General features: G+C 38.9%; 1 protein-coding gene across 2 annotated transcripts in view; it reads right to left on the reverse strand.

Moving 5' to 3' along the window:
* UBA6 (ubiquitin like modifier activating enzyme 6) overlaps positions 1-17,027 on the reverse strand; it is a 30,215-nt gene that overhangs the window by 7,905 nt on the left and 5,283 nt on the right. For both annotated transcript variants that reach the window (XR_005601774.1, XM_039551079.1), the window contains exons 6-28: positions 16,806-16,900; positions 16,191-16,302; positions 14,984-15,064; positions 14,303-14,425; positions 12,367-12,490; positions 11,009-11,112; positions 10,525-10,587; positions 9,996-10,072; positions 9,264-9,330; positions 8,708-8,851; positions 7,949-8,016; positions 7,603-7,681; positions 7,332-7,412; positions 6,891-6,968; positions 5,438-5,619; positions 4,976-5,081; positions 4,154-4,243; positions 3,968-4,048; positions 3,266-3,394; positions 2,396-2,447; positions 2,227-2,290; positions 1,290-1,359; positions 571-642 (exon numbers count right to left, since the gene is read on the reverse strand). Coding sequence is in view for 1 of the 2 variants with exons in the window: in XM_039551079.1 (XP_039407013.1) it covers positions 571-642; positions 1,290-1,359; positions 2,227-2,290; positions 2,396-2,447; positions 3,266-3,394; positions 3,968-4,048; positions 4,154-4,243; positions 4,976-5,081; positions 5,438-5,619; positions 6,891-6,968; positions 7,332-7,412; positions 7,603-7,681; positions 7,949-8,016; positions 8,708-8,851; positions 9,264-9,330; positions 9,996-10,072; positions 10,525-10,587; positions 11,009-11,112; positions 12,367-12,490; positions 14,303-14,425; positions 14,984-15,064; positions 16,191-16,302; positions 16,806-16,900 (2,142 nt within the window). In the remaining variant the exon portion in view is untranslated. The remainder of the gene's footprint in view (positions 1-570; positions 643-1,289; positions 1,360-2,226; positions 2,291-2,395; positions 2,448-3,265; positions 3,395-3,967; positions 4,049-4,153; positions 4,244-4,975; positions 5,082-5,437; positions 5,620-6,890; positions 6,969-7,331; positions 7,413-7,602; positions 7,682-7,948; positions 8,017-8,707; positions 8,852-9,263; positions 9,331-9,995; positions 10,073-10,524; positions 10,588-11,008; positions 11,113-12,366; positions 12,491-14,302; positions 14,426-14,983; positions 15,065-16,190; positions 16,303-16,805; positions 16,901-17,027) is intronic.

A 17,027-nucleotide genomic window follows, 5' to 3' on the forward strand; every position in this document is an offset into this window, starting at 1 on the left:
ATTTTAAATTATGAAAAATGCTAGCCCCTGAACAATAATGCTTAAGTTGTTTTGAAGTTCAAACACTTCAAAAATAAACACAAAGATAATGACACTTCTTTAATATTAACTACAAAGAAATAAAATTGACACCAGTCTTGGATTGCTTTAAAGTTGCTTATGAGTAAAATTTTACTACTTTTATTAAAATAGTACAGACTCATGTAAATGTAAAAAAAAACCTTGCAGAATTACAATCACATTCATGCATGGAAAACAATGCTAAAACAAGTAATTTGAAAAAGGTAACCCTCCAAACGATTTTCCATTTAGCATATAGTAGATACCATAGCTATACCAAGTTAAAACAGTCCTGTATGCCACACTATTATTTATTATATTATTTATACATATAAATAATAATTATATAAATATATATATTTTTATATATTTACATATATAAATAATTATTATTATTTATACATGTTAATTTATGTTTATTTCTCATTAGCATTGATGCAAGAAGTAGTTGGAGATGTGGGACACTGCTTGTGGAATATTTTTTTTCTTTAAATTAAATATCTCACTTACTTTGTTTGAAGGTCTAAACTCTGGTACCTTCACAGATGAAATAATCCCCAAAATAGTTTCCTCTGACAAGTCCTGTTATGGTTTTGAAGAAAAACAATTTAAATTCGCATCAACTCAAAAGGTCCCCCACAAAAAGACTGTAAATCCAATAGCATTTCAAAGAAGACTAGACCCAAAAAAATCTCACAGATATTCAGTGACGTTTCAGCCAAACATCATCATTAAAACACCAAGTGACAACTGAGTTACTACAGCAAACCAGAGCAGTGTGAAGTGTCTAGCACTTGAAAACTGAACAGAAGTGCAAACCTGACTTACAGGAAGAAACAAGAAAAAACAAAGGATAAGCAGCGCAGAGGCTCTAAGCAGTAAAATATAAAACCCTCATAGCATAGCTAAGACACTTAATTTTTAAAAATGCCGTAAAGAGATTTTCTTTCAGTTCAGTAGTTATATTCCACAGGAAATAGGTGCATCAAAATAATAATTCCCAAGGTCAGTGCTTACTGAAAATATCCAATACACTACTCATTTCTTCTCCAGGTTAGGGATTCAAATATAGAAAAATAAGTGCAAGCAGCTGCTAAACAGCCAGTGCAGAAGGATAGTTTACTTTAAGAATCACTTTAATCAGTTCTTGAAAAGAACTGGCAGCTGGACATCAGGCCAAAACTGAACACCACATTAAGTGTTGGGAACGCTGTTAGAGCCTAGATTACCTTTTCTGTGAAAGGAACACAGTACACTGTTGCAAAGAGTTTTGCTGCGCTCACAATGAAACCGTAGTGCCTAAAGAAAACAGAATTATTTTTAGTTGGTTGTTTTTTCTACTTCAGTTGCCCAAAGGTTTGCAATCATGTTCAAGATCTTGAACACACATACTGAAAAACAGGATTTCCATCCTTCAGTGCACACAGTACAAAATAGAGAGTACGTTTTTGAGTGACTCAGAAGCTGTCCCCAAAATCAAGCAGATTTTGATGAGTGAAAAGTTATTTAATGAAAACAGTATTTCCTTAACCTTTGCAGTCAACCAAACAATTACAAACACTCAAATGACATCAACATGATAAAAAGCTTAATCTCAGAATTACTTTGATATTTGCCATGACCTCAGTTTTCACTCAAACTAAGAATGGTGATCCAGTTTATCAAAGCAATTGTAGATACACAGCAGATAAAAGCTTTTTAATCCATCCACCACATAAATTCTTAAAATTATCTGTAATACCCAAGCCATCTAGATTAGACCCAAATTGTGATGAACAAGAAAAGGAGTCCCTCCACTAGGTCATTCTAGGTAGTCAACTTAATTTGGCACATCCTGCATTTCACGATGTGGACAATGGGGGCAGGGAGGTATGACAGCAACAACTCAGTAATTCTGTAGCCATGTAAGACATGAAAGGGGTCATTCTAAGCCATTTCACATTAGATGTTGTCAGGACAGCACCCTCCAATCCCATGTCAGTGAAAGTAAAATTATCTGCAGTGAAACTATTTGATAGCTCACCAAATCTGCCACAGCATAAGACTGTGCACTAACACCTATTGATTCCAGTCCAACTTCCCGGCCTATAAAGCCACTGCCTTGCACTTTCTGCTGTCAGTTTTACAGGATGCTATACAATGCATCTGGGACAGTACCATACTTACAAAGGATCACTAAATTCAAACTTCACTGGGAAAGGAGGCCTCTTTGGTGACTGCCAAAACAAACCTGGAAGGAAGACAGACTTAAGATGAAATCCTAAGGAACCAGGAACAGCAACACATGACATATGCCATGAATTTACAGCAGGCATAAAGGGGCACTTGTACTTACTTCCATCTTTTAATCGTGTATCAAGGGGAAATGAATGAAGGAGCTGAAGAGCCTAAAGGAAAACCCAGAGAGGCTTTAGTACTTTGTCACATAGATTGACAAGACCACACTGAATTGAGCTTTCTTAGCTGAAGTAATTTAAAGAGTTAAGAAAATCATGAGACAACTTTGTCAAGATGGACAGCTTAAAGACAAGTACTACAAGACAGAACGCTTGCCCATTTCAGTCACAGAACAAAGATGACAATGTCACCTCATCTGTACAAAGCTCAAGCAAGGCATTTAATCCAAGAAGCAAAGCACTCTCCCCCACCTTATTGTCACTTTAGGATTCTTGCATATGGATTCACAACTAGGAATGCAATATTTTCTCAATGTGACAACTACCACCAGGGATTCTGTATGCACAGGTATGTTTATTAGTCCACAACATCCCAATCCCATCTTTCCTACAAAATTACACACATACTTTAGGCAACACTGTGGACCAGACTGTCAGAATGACTGGCTCTTATTTCAGAAAATCTTTGAGAAAATCAGGGTTACAAAGGTGAGTTCAGTAACGGGAGTTTAACGTGGGAAACTACAACCCACTGCCGAATAAAGGACATCTGATAATCCTCTGTTTTGGAAAACACCAGAAAAATGCCAAGAAAACTGCATGGAGACTACTGAACAGAGCACTGAGAGTAAGTTAATAAACCGGACCTAGAAGTAGAAGGGGATGCAGCATTTTTAAGTTTCAAATATAGTTCGTTATTTTTGAAGAGATGGAAGTGAGTGCAGACTTGGACATCTTGTTATTAGGGCCACCAAGTTTTCTAAAATCCTCATTAGTCTAGTGCCACCTCATTTACAGGTCTTACCTACCTTATGGCTAAAATACTTTTCAAATTTTACTCTTGCTAGTTCTACACATTGAGTCCAACTTCGGGGTCTTCTACTCAGAGTTTTAATAACATGAAAACAGCCTTCCAAGCTCTCTCCTGATTTTATTCTCTAGATAAAGAAACATGAAAATGTTAAAACAGACAAGATTCCTTCTAATTCAGTCAAACAGTAAATATGTTTTTAGTAATCCATAGGCAAGAGGAAACAGAGGTTCACTTCATGAAGTATTATCCTTTATGTGGTCCTCTCCACTGGGGTTTTTCTCCCACTTACTTCCACCAGCCCTTTGGACCACAGGCCATTATAGACTCACAAGAAAAGATAGTAAACAATTTCAATCTAATTTATTACATAGTTAAATTCACTTCAAACTCAGTCTCACTTTCATTTTTCCCAGCTAGTTACACATCAGTGTGACACACACTAATCACACACAAGCAGTGTCTCAGTCTTTCTGATATTTCTACATCATGTACAGAGCCCATGAGCTGGAGAAGCTTTTAATTATGGGACACACCAGAAATACTGTTCACATGAGGAACTAATGACTTGGCCAAGTAAGTCTTCAGGTTTTCTGAAACAAGTCAGAAACTAACCCAAATCTCACTGGCCTTAAATAGAAACAAAATCCATAAACCAGTAGTTTAAACACTCTATTCTACCCTGGCAACATTCCCTTACCTGCAAAACTTCTTCTGCCGACGGATAGGTTTGCCAGAACTTGTTAAACAATGAAGGCTTGTGAGAAAATGAACTTTCAAACTGTAAAATAAAAAGAACAAATATGGCATTTTGCAAGAAGTATATCAGATCCCCACCTTCCCAAACATGGAGTTATGCTGAATGCCAGAAAGGTTAATCCATTACCTTATCTCTTGCCCACTGTATTGTATGCTCAATGGCAGCTGGGAAAGACTTTAAGGTGCAAAAAGGTATTTCTTCCTCCGGTGGATCCCGCTGTAAATAAGGAGGGTTGCATGTGAATGCAGGTTTATCCAGGTTAACTGCTAATAAATAATAGCACCAAGAACTTGTACACTACATAAGTTAAAAACTCTGCTGTTCTAAAATACAAAGTGACTTTTTATGCTTAGAAATCTGTTTTATGAACACAAACATTTTCACTTCCTCTTTATGAGGAACAGTCTACATTCAACACTGGAAAGCAAAACTGAACTGTGAAACATAAACAACAGATGAAACTGCCAACCAGCTTTTCCAAGACGTGCAGCTGGCATTCATGTACACTTTCAACATGAAACATGCCCTGTCACTCAAGGCCAGAAAGACTTCCTAATGGATCCTAGCAGGACAATTAGGATGCTCAAAATACTGTCTCCGTGTCCACGTGGCACCATTTCATGGTGTTCTCAACCAGTGAATTTCTCCAGAAGAACTTAAACAGAGGGATACTGCAGATAGTGTCTATCAGGAATAGAGCCTGAAGGTTCATTTTTCCCCTTTCCCATTTGAACAGAACTGTTATGTATGCTTGTAAAGCACTGCTCAAATTTTATTTCCTGTGAGCTTTTCTTCAGAAACCAAGGAAGTCATTATTTCCTAACAGTACTGTTCTTCAGCAGCTCAAATAGGCCACTTATTTTAGAAAGACACATAAAAATGATCAAAGAATTAGAGGGCATTATGTGATAAGCTACAGAAGGTGAGCGATGGTCTTGAAATACTTACATGACTATTGTAGGACTCTGTCAGATGGGGCACAATAACTTCTGTGTGTCCTTTTGTTCCCATAGTTCCAGAGTCTATAAGAGGACGCAGGTTTGCTACACAACGACTGACATGGAAAGACACAGACTATCAGAATACAGAGCAATCTCTACATTCTTGCCTTGCAGACATTACTGGAGTGCAACCAGAATTGTCTCTAGGCACTTTCAGAACAGTGGAAAGCTTATACCAAACTCAGGAAAAAAAGAGATTAAGTAAGAACTATTCAAGCTAGATCACGATACCATAAACCTCAGCCTGTGTGAATTACAAGCATTAGAAATTATTTTTAAAAGTAAATATCTCTACTTTTAAATTTAAATATGTATTTTTATGCTTTAATAATTCAACCTTAAGACTGCCAGAATATTCTCAGCCTCATCAGAAGTTAACAGTTCCCCTTGCTTCCCTTCCACCCCCTACCTATCAATGTATCTCCTGGCTTCAACATTGTCCAAAGCAGTCACAATCACGTCTTGCTTGGTATAGAATTCATCGCTGTAAGTGTTCTCAGTGGCTGGACAAACTTTATTAATATCTGAGTCAATCTTTATGTAAGGATTGATGTTCACAGTTGCTTCTGCTGCAGTGTAGCTCTTAGGTTTCTGAAAGTAGAAATACAGAGATCAACAATATGCAGATAAAGAACACATTGGACACAGAAACATGGACTTCATTTACTGATCAGACAAAATTCACTGACAGAAACGTTAGTATGCAAAACATACAATAAACAACATTTTTTAATCATGTACCTCCCTCACTGATAAATATTTCATTATCTAGTTTCCTAGTTTTATTTTCAGTTTTATTTAGTGTTTCAGAGACCATGCAGTGGAAGTGCTTAAATGGTTTATCAAGTAACTGAAACTGATGCTGCGTGCTGCCTCTCGTAAGAATTTCTTCAAAAGAAGGGAGCAGTTCATGACTGTCTGAGGATAAACCCATTAGCAACTCTGACTGTGTCTATAGAGCACAGACATCAAGCACCTGTGAATAATCACATTACCGCAAGGTAATTTCAGTACAAAGTAATTTCAGTGGCTTCAGTACACGAAGCCAATTTCAGAAGCTAAACTGAAATAGAGTTCTTGACCTACCCAACACTTTTAGCCATTCTACAATTATCTAGGGATCAGCACTCAAGCCTGTGGCTTCTAAAAGCTTGCAGGGTTCACCTTCCATTTACCTATCCATCCAAAGTGCAATCTGTTCCCAGATTTGCTACACAAACAGGAGGCAGAAAATTCAACTGCTGGGTTTTGGGCAGGGGAAACCTTTTTCCACATTGCTGTCAAGATCTAAGCCATCTTTTTTATTTTGTGCTGTGTTTGCAAGTACAGGGATGTTCTCTCTGCTTCTAAGGAATTAACAGCTTCTGTGTCATGCATTTAGTGAATGTACATGCTGGGCTTTTTCAAAACTATTTACCAGCTTAGTGAAAACAATTAAGTCAGAAGACAGCAGCTTTGGTCAAGTGCCATCAGCAGTAGCACTACTGAGCTCTATTTAGAACACTTCTGCCAGCACTGTCCGTTTTTTGCTGTTTTATTTTCCCCAAATTTCAATGGCATAGCAGAGCATTTCTGGCATATTAACCCACGGCGGGCTCTTATGCAATACAGTACTCATCCAGTTGTCAAATTCAAGAGATTTCATTAGTCAAAAACACCAGTACAAATTAAGATTAGACAAGCCAATTTTACTCAACTGATACTAGTGATAAGTTGGATGCTTTAAAAACCCCCTAGGTTTCATTACAGCCTTTAAGTCTTTTCTGAACAGAAGTACAGACACTCACAAGTTCAGCTCTCTGTGGGGACACAGGACAGGGGAACACAATAGTCCAGAAACTTCACTGAATAAGAAAGCCTACCTGTATGTGATGAGGTCGAAAAAGAAACTGCCTGTTCAGGTTAGATTTCTCTATCAAGTCTGGATCTGTAATTGTAACCTAAGTCAGAAGGGGCAAAAGCAACAGCTGAAGTTACAATTTTAGTGTAACACTGCACAATGATTTTGATGAAACCTCTATAGACAGTTGTCAAAACAAAAACACTGCTATTGGCATCCACTGTGGCCAAAGCTCTGCTTATACTGACTGACTAAATTTTGTTTTAAAATCAAAATACAGCAAGACTGCTACAAGTGTATTCTTCAAACTAAACACACTTCCATGCCAAGGCCACTGTACCCTCTGCACAGAGATCAACCTGAAATACGACTTAAACTCTTAACATTTTTTAGTAGTCTAAATTATTTTATTATTCCCTGTCACATTACTTTTATTGAGAAGTGAGGTTAACAGGTGACTTACCAATCCTTTGTCTTGCCCAGTACCAACACCAAGAAGTGCAAAGTTTTTTAGCATTTCACAGCCTATCGCTCCACAGCCAACCTAAAGAACATTATGTTTGCAGAATCAGAAATATAAGTGCAAACCACAAAGACAAGTCCCACTGCAATTCTGGACCATTTATTCTGCAGTGGCACATATCAGAGCTGCCCTCATGTATTTTGAGGACACTGGACATTAGCTGTACCAACAAAGCATTTGCAAACACTGTAACAGTGTCAGTCATACTCACCAAGAAAACATTCAAATCATGGAGCTTCTGGCACAGAGAGTCTCCAATACAAGCCCTCAAGGCATCATATCTATCTCCCCTATGCAGGCACAGAACACAAAACCAGGAGACTTCAAGTTGCCATTTATCACAGTAGTACCATTGATGCCAAACTGCACTTTGACATGAACTAAGAAAGTCAGAGTCTGTAATTCCTGTTCATCCCACGCTGAAATAAGACACACATTCTTAACCCCAAACCTGTTCCTCCAGCAAACAGCACTGAATTAATTTTAAAAGACATCTGTGCCTGCTTGAGACTCAGATGTGAACAGTACATAAGCCAGCAGCCTGTAGTTATATTTACCGTGGGAGAAATTCCTCAGAGCCCACCTTCTCTAGAGGTGTTACAATGTCTAACACATCTATATATAGCTGTAAAAGAAAAATAAAAAAAAGAAAGTCCAATGAAAACCTGTGAAAAACATTTGTGTTATTTTAATTTAAAAACCTAACTATTTTGTATGAATAACAGAGTCTAGAAATTTAGAAGCACTGAGTTTTTACTGTCAGTGGATATACAGCACCTGGTACCCAACAGTTCACAATTTTAGCAGACAGGAAAAAGCACTTGGACACAAAGGGGAAAAAACATTCACTCAAACAGGTGAGCTGCAAGCTTTTGACTTCTGACAGGCATGTTACACCTCCAGAGGTAACCAGAGGTAAGTGAAGATTGTGAAATTTTTTAATCTAACTTTACTCTGACATTCATCCTGGGAGTCTGAAAGCACTGCTCTTAGGTACAGTAGTTCAAGCTGGCATCTGGACTGTATCACACCTTTGCAGCCACGCGGTGACAAGCCAATGCTCTCTTTGCTTGTGTGAAAAAACAATGTGCTGTCTGAACCCCAAATACAAAAATTTTAACTAAAACTGGCTGTACTTTTATTGTACACATAAAACCAACCACTATTTTTTCTAAATATAGTCTCTAATCTGGTGGGGGTTTTTTTTGTTCCATGTTATAGAAGTTGTTCTGTTTACTCTGATCATACAGCATTTACACACAGCTATCCATTCATAACATGTCAAAATAACCATCCAAAAACCAAGACAGCCTTACCCACTGCTGCAATGGAGAAAATTTTCCTGTTACTGCTTTCAGGACTTCCTGGCTAGCAACACCACCCACTGCTGCAGCCAGAGGAGGCAGAAATCCCTGAGCAGTTCTAGACAGCCATTTCACCACATGTCCATTCACCTGAGGCTGAAAAGTAAGACCCAGTAACAGGTTTATCCCCTCAGCGAACAAGCCAATGCTTGACAGTTTCACAGATTATTATTCTTCAGTAAAAGACAGACAAATTATTTCACTCCAACTAGCAAAAAAGTTTTCAGCCAAAACAGATCCGCCATATACCCTGTATTTGTTAACATGCATTTGTCTAAAAACTGGATTCACACAGCCACAGGATTCAGCCTTCATGTCAGGTCAACACTCAGTTGAACCCATGCTGAAACCCCATTCTGTTTCCTCACATGGCCTTCAGAAAGGCAGCTGATACATCTAAAGATGGATTCAAAGACCAGAACAAAGACAAGCAACTAAAGCATGACCTTTAGGCAAGTAAATGAGCACATAAAGAAGTGACTCACTGTGACAATGATTCCTTACTCACTTTGTTTTCCAGTGTTTCACTTATAGACACAGCTATTTTCAGCATTTCCTCAGCATCTTGAAGGCATCTAGACACCAGGGTAGAAACAATAATGATGACTTAAACATTCCAGAGTTCTTCTAGAAACACAAGTCAATGGAAGAAAAAAGCAATGGATACAGTAGGAAATATGGAAACTCACATTATCCTTAACTGTGAGCATTCAAGATGTACTTCTAAATGTTAGGGTTAGCTCAAGAACAGGAGTCTCAGTGGAAAAGCCCATGTGCAAGTATAGTCTTAAGACTTAATACTTTTTAAGTAATTTTGTCTCATTTAACTCACACATGCAATTACACACATCAAGAACTACAGCTGAATGAAAAACACTGAAAATTAAAACCAAATCATTCCAATAATTATTTTTAAAATCCATGAACTACAAGATAATTCAGGATCACAGAAACAACTTTTCCATACCAATCCCACACTGTGAAAAAACTAGAACAGAGAAGGCCTTCCTCCAGAAGTATTTGCTGTCTACCTGGGCCCAGAAAGTGTCACTGCTATATTGGGAAAGCCTGGTTACACACCCAGACATACATCAGGTAACATTTTACAACTTTCCATTTCTAAGTGGTCTATCAGGTACCAGACAGGGAAGGTACCATGCTGCACAGCCAGCCAGTAACTACAGGAAAAGGAGAGATCTGTCTGATTCAAGGCTTGGCAAACACAAAACTACTGCTTTACCCAATGTTCGGTCCGCGACCAAAGTTCTCCTGGAAGTGGTTCAAGGCAAGCATGGCAACGTGGATCTGCAAAGGTGCCTGTTACGACAACAATTGCTGCTGATCAGTTACAAACTAGAGAGACATGAAGTAAACAAAAACAACTATTTGAACTCTTCTGTTATCTTTTCATTTGTCTCTTAAGTACAATGCTCAAAAAAAGTTTTAAAATAACATTAAAAAGTGAATTTGAAATACCTTATATTAATGTTTTTAAAAAATGCAATGCCCTTTACACACATTCAGCACCCACTTCAGGTAAATCCAACTGAAGAGTCCCCAAAAGACTTTAGTGTTGAAATGGGAAAATGTGGTAATCTTCTTTTAACTGGACATTATAATGTCTTGCATTTTGCCAAACATCCATAACAAAGCCCAGCACTAAGGGCAAAAAGTAGAAATTATATTATTCTAAACATAAAGCTACAGATTACAATCCATGTATTTTTAATATTAGAACACTTATGCCCAAATCCCCACATACTAATTACCTCAGGCTTGCTAAAATCTGCAACAAGGCATAATGGATTTGTTATCTGCTTCTCCAGCCGTTCCTGGAAAAATAGAATTCATGACAACAACACACTATTTAAGAACACAACAGCCACTGCTACCTGACAAAACAAAACTCTTCCTGTAGAGATTAAGAAACAAATATTCTTTCTGACTAGCACTGCCATTGCTCTCTTCATTACTCATACCACAATAGATGCTGAAAATAATTATCTACTGCAAATTCTGTCTGTCAAAAATGGTCAGAGATGTTTCACTTCCTAGTGGCAAGACTCATCTTTAAACAGGTGTGATTTTTGGGGCTGTCCTGGGCAGAGTCAGGAGCTGGAGTCCATGATCCTTGTGGGTCCCTTCCAACACAGTTCACTCTATAATTCTAGGGAACATGTATGTGCTGAACTCTTCTTCCAGTGCTCAGACCATTAATTCCAGAGAACCCAGCTCTGTCAAGCACACACTTACAAAGTAACACAGCTTGGGCATCTTCACTTGCACAGCTATGCCCCCGTGCAAGTAAGGCTCCATCTCTGATGTATCACCAATGCTGAAGGAATAAGGTGACACCACTGAAAAGAGAAGAGAATCAACAGTGAAAGATTAATTCAAAGTGTCACTGGATGCTACAATTCTGTATACAACAAAGTGGGGGTTTGCCAGTGCTTTTTGTGCTGCAATTTTGCAGTGGGCAACCTTGTTTTGAAAGCATAAGCACAGCTGATCCTCCTAACAGGATTAACCCAGAAACTGAGAGAGGGACAAAGTATTAGTTTCACATGATCTGTTATGAAATGAGCTTTTTTAAGTGGAAGCTGATTGAACAAGAATTCTGATGACCACAGCTCTGTAATAAAAATGAAATCACGCTTAATTTTATTTAGACTGTGCACAGCAGTGTCCAGTATTAACTGCTCAGAGTAGGATTTTAGCCCTGTGATGAGAACTACAGGCAATCAAAAAGGACAGCTGGAGCATTTTGTCACAGCTTCCTTCTCATACATGGGAAACATTATTCAGGCAAGGCAAAAAGTCACAAAAATTGTTAATTCATGGAAAACTAAAATGAAAGCTAAGCCATGAATAAGAGGAAGGAACTGACCACAGCATCAGTTCTAGCAAAATGCAAAGGGACCAGAGGAAACAGATTCAAGCACATGTTTCAAGAGTACTGGTTTTTGCCTCAGACCACAAAATAGAAAACCCAAAATAAAAACAAACAACCATCACCCGCTTGCTCTCTCTTCTGCTTCAAACAGGCATTCAGATCTGGAAACTGGGAAATTCCCCAGCATCCAAAAGGAACCAAGTAGAATGCCTTGAGTCATGCATGAAGCAGAACAAAACAAGGTAGACATAAATCATGAAAATAATTTCAAAAGCATGCTTAGAAACAGAACGTTGTCAATGCATCCCTGTACACTTAAATTGCCACCCAAAAAAGCTACAAGGCAAACAGTGACACACCAAGTGGCATCCAAAACCGTGACAGAAGCACAGGCATTATGGGACTCTCCAAAAACCAAACCAGTTTCATCAGCAGACGAATGATGGTCAGCTCAGAGGCTGCCAACTAGATTCCACGTGTTGAGCTGAGCAATTCCATTGGCTCCTTAAGCAGCAAGAGGAGTTCAGCAAGACTTTACTAAACAGAAACGGCATCAAGACAACACTAGGAAGACCTTTGCACCAAAAAGCAATTTTTTTGTGCATGCTCACTGCAGGTCTGCCTAACCCAGTGCTCCTCTGGCTACAGTAACTAACACTGCACTAGCTAAATCAGGGCAGAAAAGAAGCACCTTGCACATGAGTCAGCAGCAGCTTACCTGTTATTTGGTGTGTGGATCCATTCAAGCACGACATTCCATTAACTTCCCGAAAGGTTAAGAACTGTCCTGTTTCAAGCCTGTGTGGATGATTTTCAAGGCAAGTGACAATACCAGGATTTGACTGAAATAAAAAATGGCAGTCAGCAAGGAGGAAAGTGTCTTGTGCAAAGGGGTTACATTTTATTGTAGGCACATAGCTTTTTGTCTACTGAAACTGCAGTCTCTAATACTTTTAACATCTCATTTCTGTCAGAGCAAGAGAGTTACCTATAACAACTTTTTCAGTCCTACTATTTTCAATTTAACAGAGTTTCTACAACACAAACTTACTAATTTTCACTGTTTCCAGTTCTCAGTATGTTAGCAAAGTGCATTTGTTAGCTCTCAGCAGTCAAATCCATTATTTCTTAAATAGTAGCAGATTTATTTCCTTTTTCCAAACTAAAAATAGTCTCTATGTGCAAAGAAATTTTCAGAGGCATTAAAAAATAAAGTTGTGTGAATGGTCCTTATCACTCCATGCTTCCTTTCTGTCTGATACCCTTAAAAATTACATCCAAACTCATTATTGAAAGTTAGGAAGGCTTACAGAGCTGGACATCAGCATACAGGCAAGACACAGCTTCAGCAGGTCACAGACAAGCTTACACTTACAGGAATCTCAGACAACATCTCATCCTATTATGGGATTTGTGCCAACCTGCTATGCACACAGAGACCTCGCTGCAGTCTGAACACAGCTCATCAAGACCTTGCGCTGCACCTCAGGCTGTAACATGGTGGGTTTGCAAGCAAGCCTGGCCTATAAAGTCTCCTGCCATCCCTTCCCAAGTCCCCAGTATTAGAAAGATTTCAGTTAAGTAGCACAGAACTTAATTACAGTGGACCACATTCACTGTGACAATGAACAACAGCAAAGGAGTTGATTGGAGAAAAATCTGCTCCGATTTAGGGCCACAGTGCCACCTTGACCCTGTCTACAGGACAAGAACAGCCACTTGATGGCACTGAGTTTTTATTCTCATCAGTTTTACACTTCAGAGTGGAAGCAAGGAACAACTAAACTCAAGTATCAGATTATGAAACACAGGACATATATACAAATATATATTCATTTCTTGACTTGGCAGGTAATCAGCACAAGCCATGAAACTCAGCTATGTACTCCTCATGTAATCAATGAGAACAATCAAGTCATCCATTCCCTTTAAAGGCACCAAAGAACAGGCTACCCAAATCATCATATCATAAACTTTAATCCAGACCAAACCCAACTTGCTGTACAACCCCTCCTAGATCAGTTATTTTTATATCTAGACTGGAGATAGGACAAAAGACTTGCTGCTGGATAAGTGAGCTTACTGTCTGTACTTCCAGAACTCAAAAAAGGACCTAAAGTAATTTCCCTTTATAAAACAGTAACACAAGATTAAATGGACATCCTAACACTCTGCACTGGAAGTACTAGCAATAATATCCTCTTCTCATTGCCTCTGCTTCAGCTGGTTAAAACAAACCTTTAAATTTCTTTTCAAAATAAGTTCTCAATCCCCTTGATTGTTCCATTAGTCCGCCTCTAAGTGCTGCAGTTCCTCATAAAAAGGGCTCTTTTCATGCCTATTTTTCATGGTTCCTTAGAAGACTTACCCTATTCCCACACCAAAGTTATGCCCATTTCTTTCTACATCTCTTCATTTCTTTCTCTCTCCCCCTCCAATTAAAAAAAAATCAGTACTTGTGTACATAGTAAGTAACAACCAGGAGGTATCAATAAGAACAAAGTAACCAAAGTAACTTTGCATCTCCTGTACTGCCAATTTTAAATTGCTTAGCAGGCTGCTAAGTGAAGCACTTTGGCACTCTCCTTTTCAAAGAGCCAATAATGAGTACTTTTAAAAACAGTAAAAGCAACACAATGACTTTTATCCCTTACTTGTGTTATATTTGAAATGAAGATCTCCTTTGGCTCCTCTCCTGTTGTATCCAGCACTTCAAATTCATCACCAAAGTCACAAAACAAACGTGAACATACTCCATACACATCTGCGCTGATGAACTACAAGAGAAAGCAAAAATCATGAGTATCCCTAGAACAGCACAAGCCAAAGAAATAATGCCTCACACTGGACCTCGCTGAAGGCCAGCAGGTTTAACTCTACATTGGAAACCTGTCGTGTACTCAGGCCACTGACTACATAGCACAGCATTGATGAAAGACCTTGAACCTGTATGAGCATTTCTGAGCCCATACACAACACAGGAGTAACAGCACTACACAGTGAAATACTGCCATTTCTACATGTGGTCTCTTACATTCAGCCTCAGCACGTCCTTCGGTCTCAGCACATTCTTTCAAAACCATTTTCACTTAACAGTGAAAACTCTTTAACACGATTGTTTTTTAGTTAAGGACCAAGCTGTGGTTACCCATGCTGATATCCAGATAATACCACTAGCAACACTGTATTCCCAAAACTCCTGCTACTCCATCAACATGCCATCTGCATAGAATTATATACCTCAGAACCAGCTTTCTCCATTTTTGGAAAGAACACCCTGAAGGTCCGGAATGCTCACTGTACAGATTATGCATGTGTTTCATTTTTTCTATTACCTTAATAGGTGGCTGCTGAGCATGACAGAAGTCATTAATCTTCTTCTGCAGCAACAGACTTACTTCAGTCAATATGACACACTGTGAACAAGAACAGAAGTACTTCTAAGACACTAAAAGCAATCAATATCTTCAGGCTACGGAAAAACTAGTACTAAGATGTTCCGGTTTGGCCAAATTTAGAAATACATGCTTGCTGACCTATGACATAAGAGTAAGTTACTTAGGTGTCCTGACTCCTATCCTCCACACTTAAGAGAAAGCAGTCTTGTGGAAGTTCTCGTTAAAGCAGACTGGTTACCACTCCATAGGTTCTGGAAACAAGATGAATAAGAGCAGGAACAGCAAATTCTCAGTTTTTGGTTGCTTTTTTTTTTAACTGTAGCTTTGAAACTCAAAACCCAGTTAGAATATTTACCAAAACAATTATGGATAATCTCAGCAAAAATGTAGATTTTGAATTTTAGGATTAAAGCTAGCAAACAAACGCAAATGACACTCATCAGTGCACACCAAGAAGTCTGCACAGGCTTCCAGTATTTGTGCTCATAAAACTGCAGACACAGAATTTCTGCATGCATTCTTTTGATGTCTAGGATGGTACTGGGTTCCAAGGCACATGCACTGCATCTCATTCAGCTACACACGGCCTGTTGGAGCTGGGACATTCAGAAACTTGGTGTGCTTGCATGTAAGCCACACAGTAAAGGCTCCCACTCAGGCTGAGCCACGCACACAGGCAGGAGACAGCTGACTGAACAACTGCAAGTGCCCTCACTCCATCATAGAGGCATTTACATTTCATTACATACATACATGAACGATCTAATTATATAGCCTGAGCTTCTGCTGCCTGGAATACAGCACACTGAATATATGTAGAACATCTGTGCTATGTAGCTGCAAAGAAAGGTCACAGTTTCGCCTTCAAAGAAAAAAATTTGTATAGCAACCCCACTTAGCTATTTATTGTCATAGCAAATTCCATAGTAAATGTACTAAGAAAGTGGTGGGAACACAAGACCACTGTTTCAGTCTTGAAAAAAACAAGCATAACACTTCATCAGTCCAAACAGAAGACCAACTGTTTTCTTTACATCATCTCAAAATGTACTTTAAAGTTCTTCATTGTATTTACTTACATTAAAAAATCCAAGCTGTTTGCTCTGAACAAAATACACATACAACTGCTTTAAGAGTGACATACCTGGTAGTGCTTTAGGAAAGACAGATCTGTGGTTTCATCTAGTGGCACAGTTGATGCTGCTACATGGACATATGGATTGAGTTCTGCAATACGATGAAGTGTGGCCTCAGCCCTGAAAGAACAGCAATTTTCAATTTTTTATGTGTCTACAAAATTGTATTTTCAATATAGAATTTTTTACTACACATGCCCTACAAGAGTCCCTCACAATGTCTCCTGGCAACAATCACCAACTCATTTATTCACACTTCAATTCCTAGCAGGTCTGAGGAAAACTGCTGTGTCCAGTATAGTACAGGACCCACGGATGGTCTGCTGTCATGGCTGTTGTCCAGTCTTGTACAGGTGGCTGAGAAAGCCCAAGGAAGAAATGCACGCTGGCCCCCACTATTAAATTTGCATTACAAGCAGTGACGCTTGTGACTCAGAGCCTCAGTCCCAGTCTAGACTTCCTCTAATATCCACCTGGGCACTGTACTCAAAGTCAGCAACTCCAGACAAAGTGTTTAATAGGTATTTGAGATGTACTGCCAGCTCTTGGACAACAAACTGCTATTCTTGATGCTCAGGAAACTGTCAAGCTCAGTCCTCGCCCACTCCAAAGACTTCACTAACCTGTTCCTTTGACTGGTAACATCATCTTCATGGATGAAGAAGTTGATCCCCAAATCCCATTTCGTGCAGTGCTTGGTGTCATGAACTGTAAGAGCCTAAGAAAGTTTGTCAAAAAGCATTTGCTGGAAGAAATGTACATGGTCACAGCACCCAAAAGCATGGATTAAGCCCCCCACAAAATGCTGGAGGACTAACACTACAGCAGATTTCGTTGCAGCATAT

This window comes from Corvus cornix, chromosome 4 (assembly GCF_000738735.6).
Source record: "Corvus cornix cornix isolate S_Up_H32 chromosome 4, ASM73873v5, whole genome shotgun sequence".
Classification (NCBI taxonomy): Eukaryota; Metazoa; Chordata; class Aves; order Passeriformes; family Corvidae; genus Corvus; species Corvus cornix.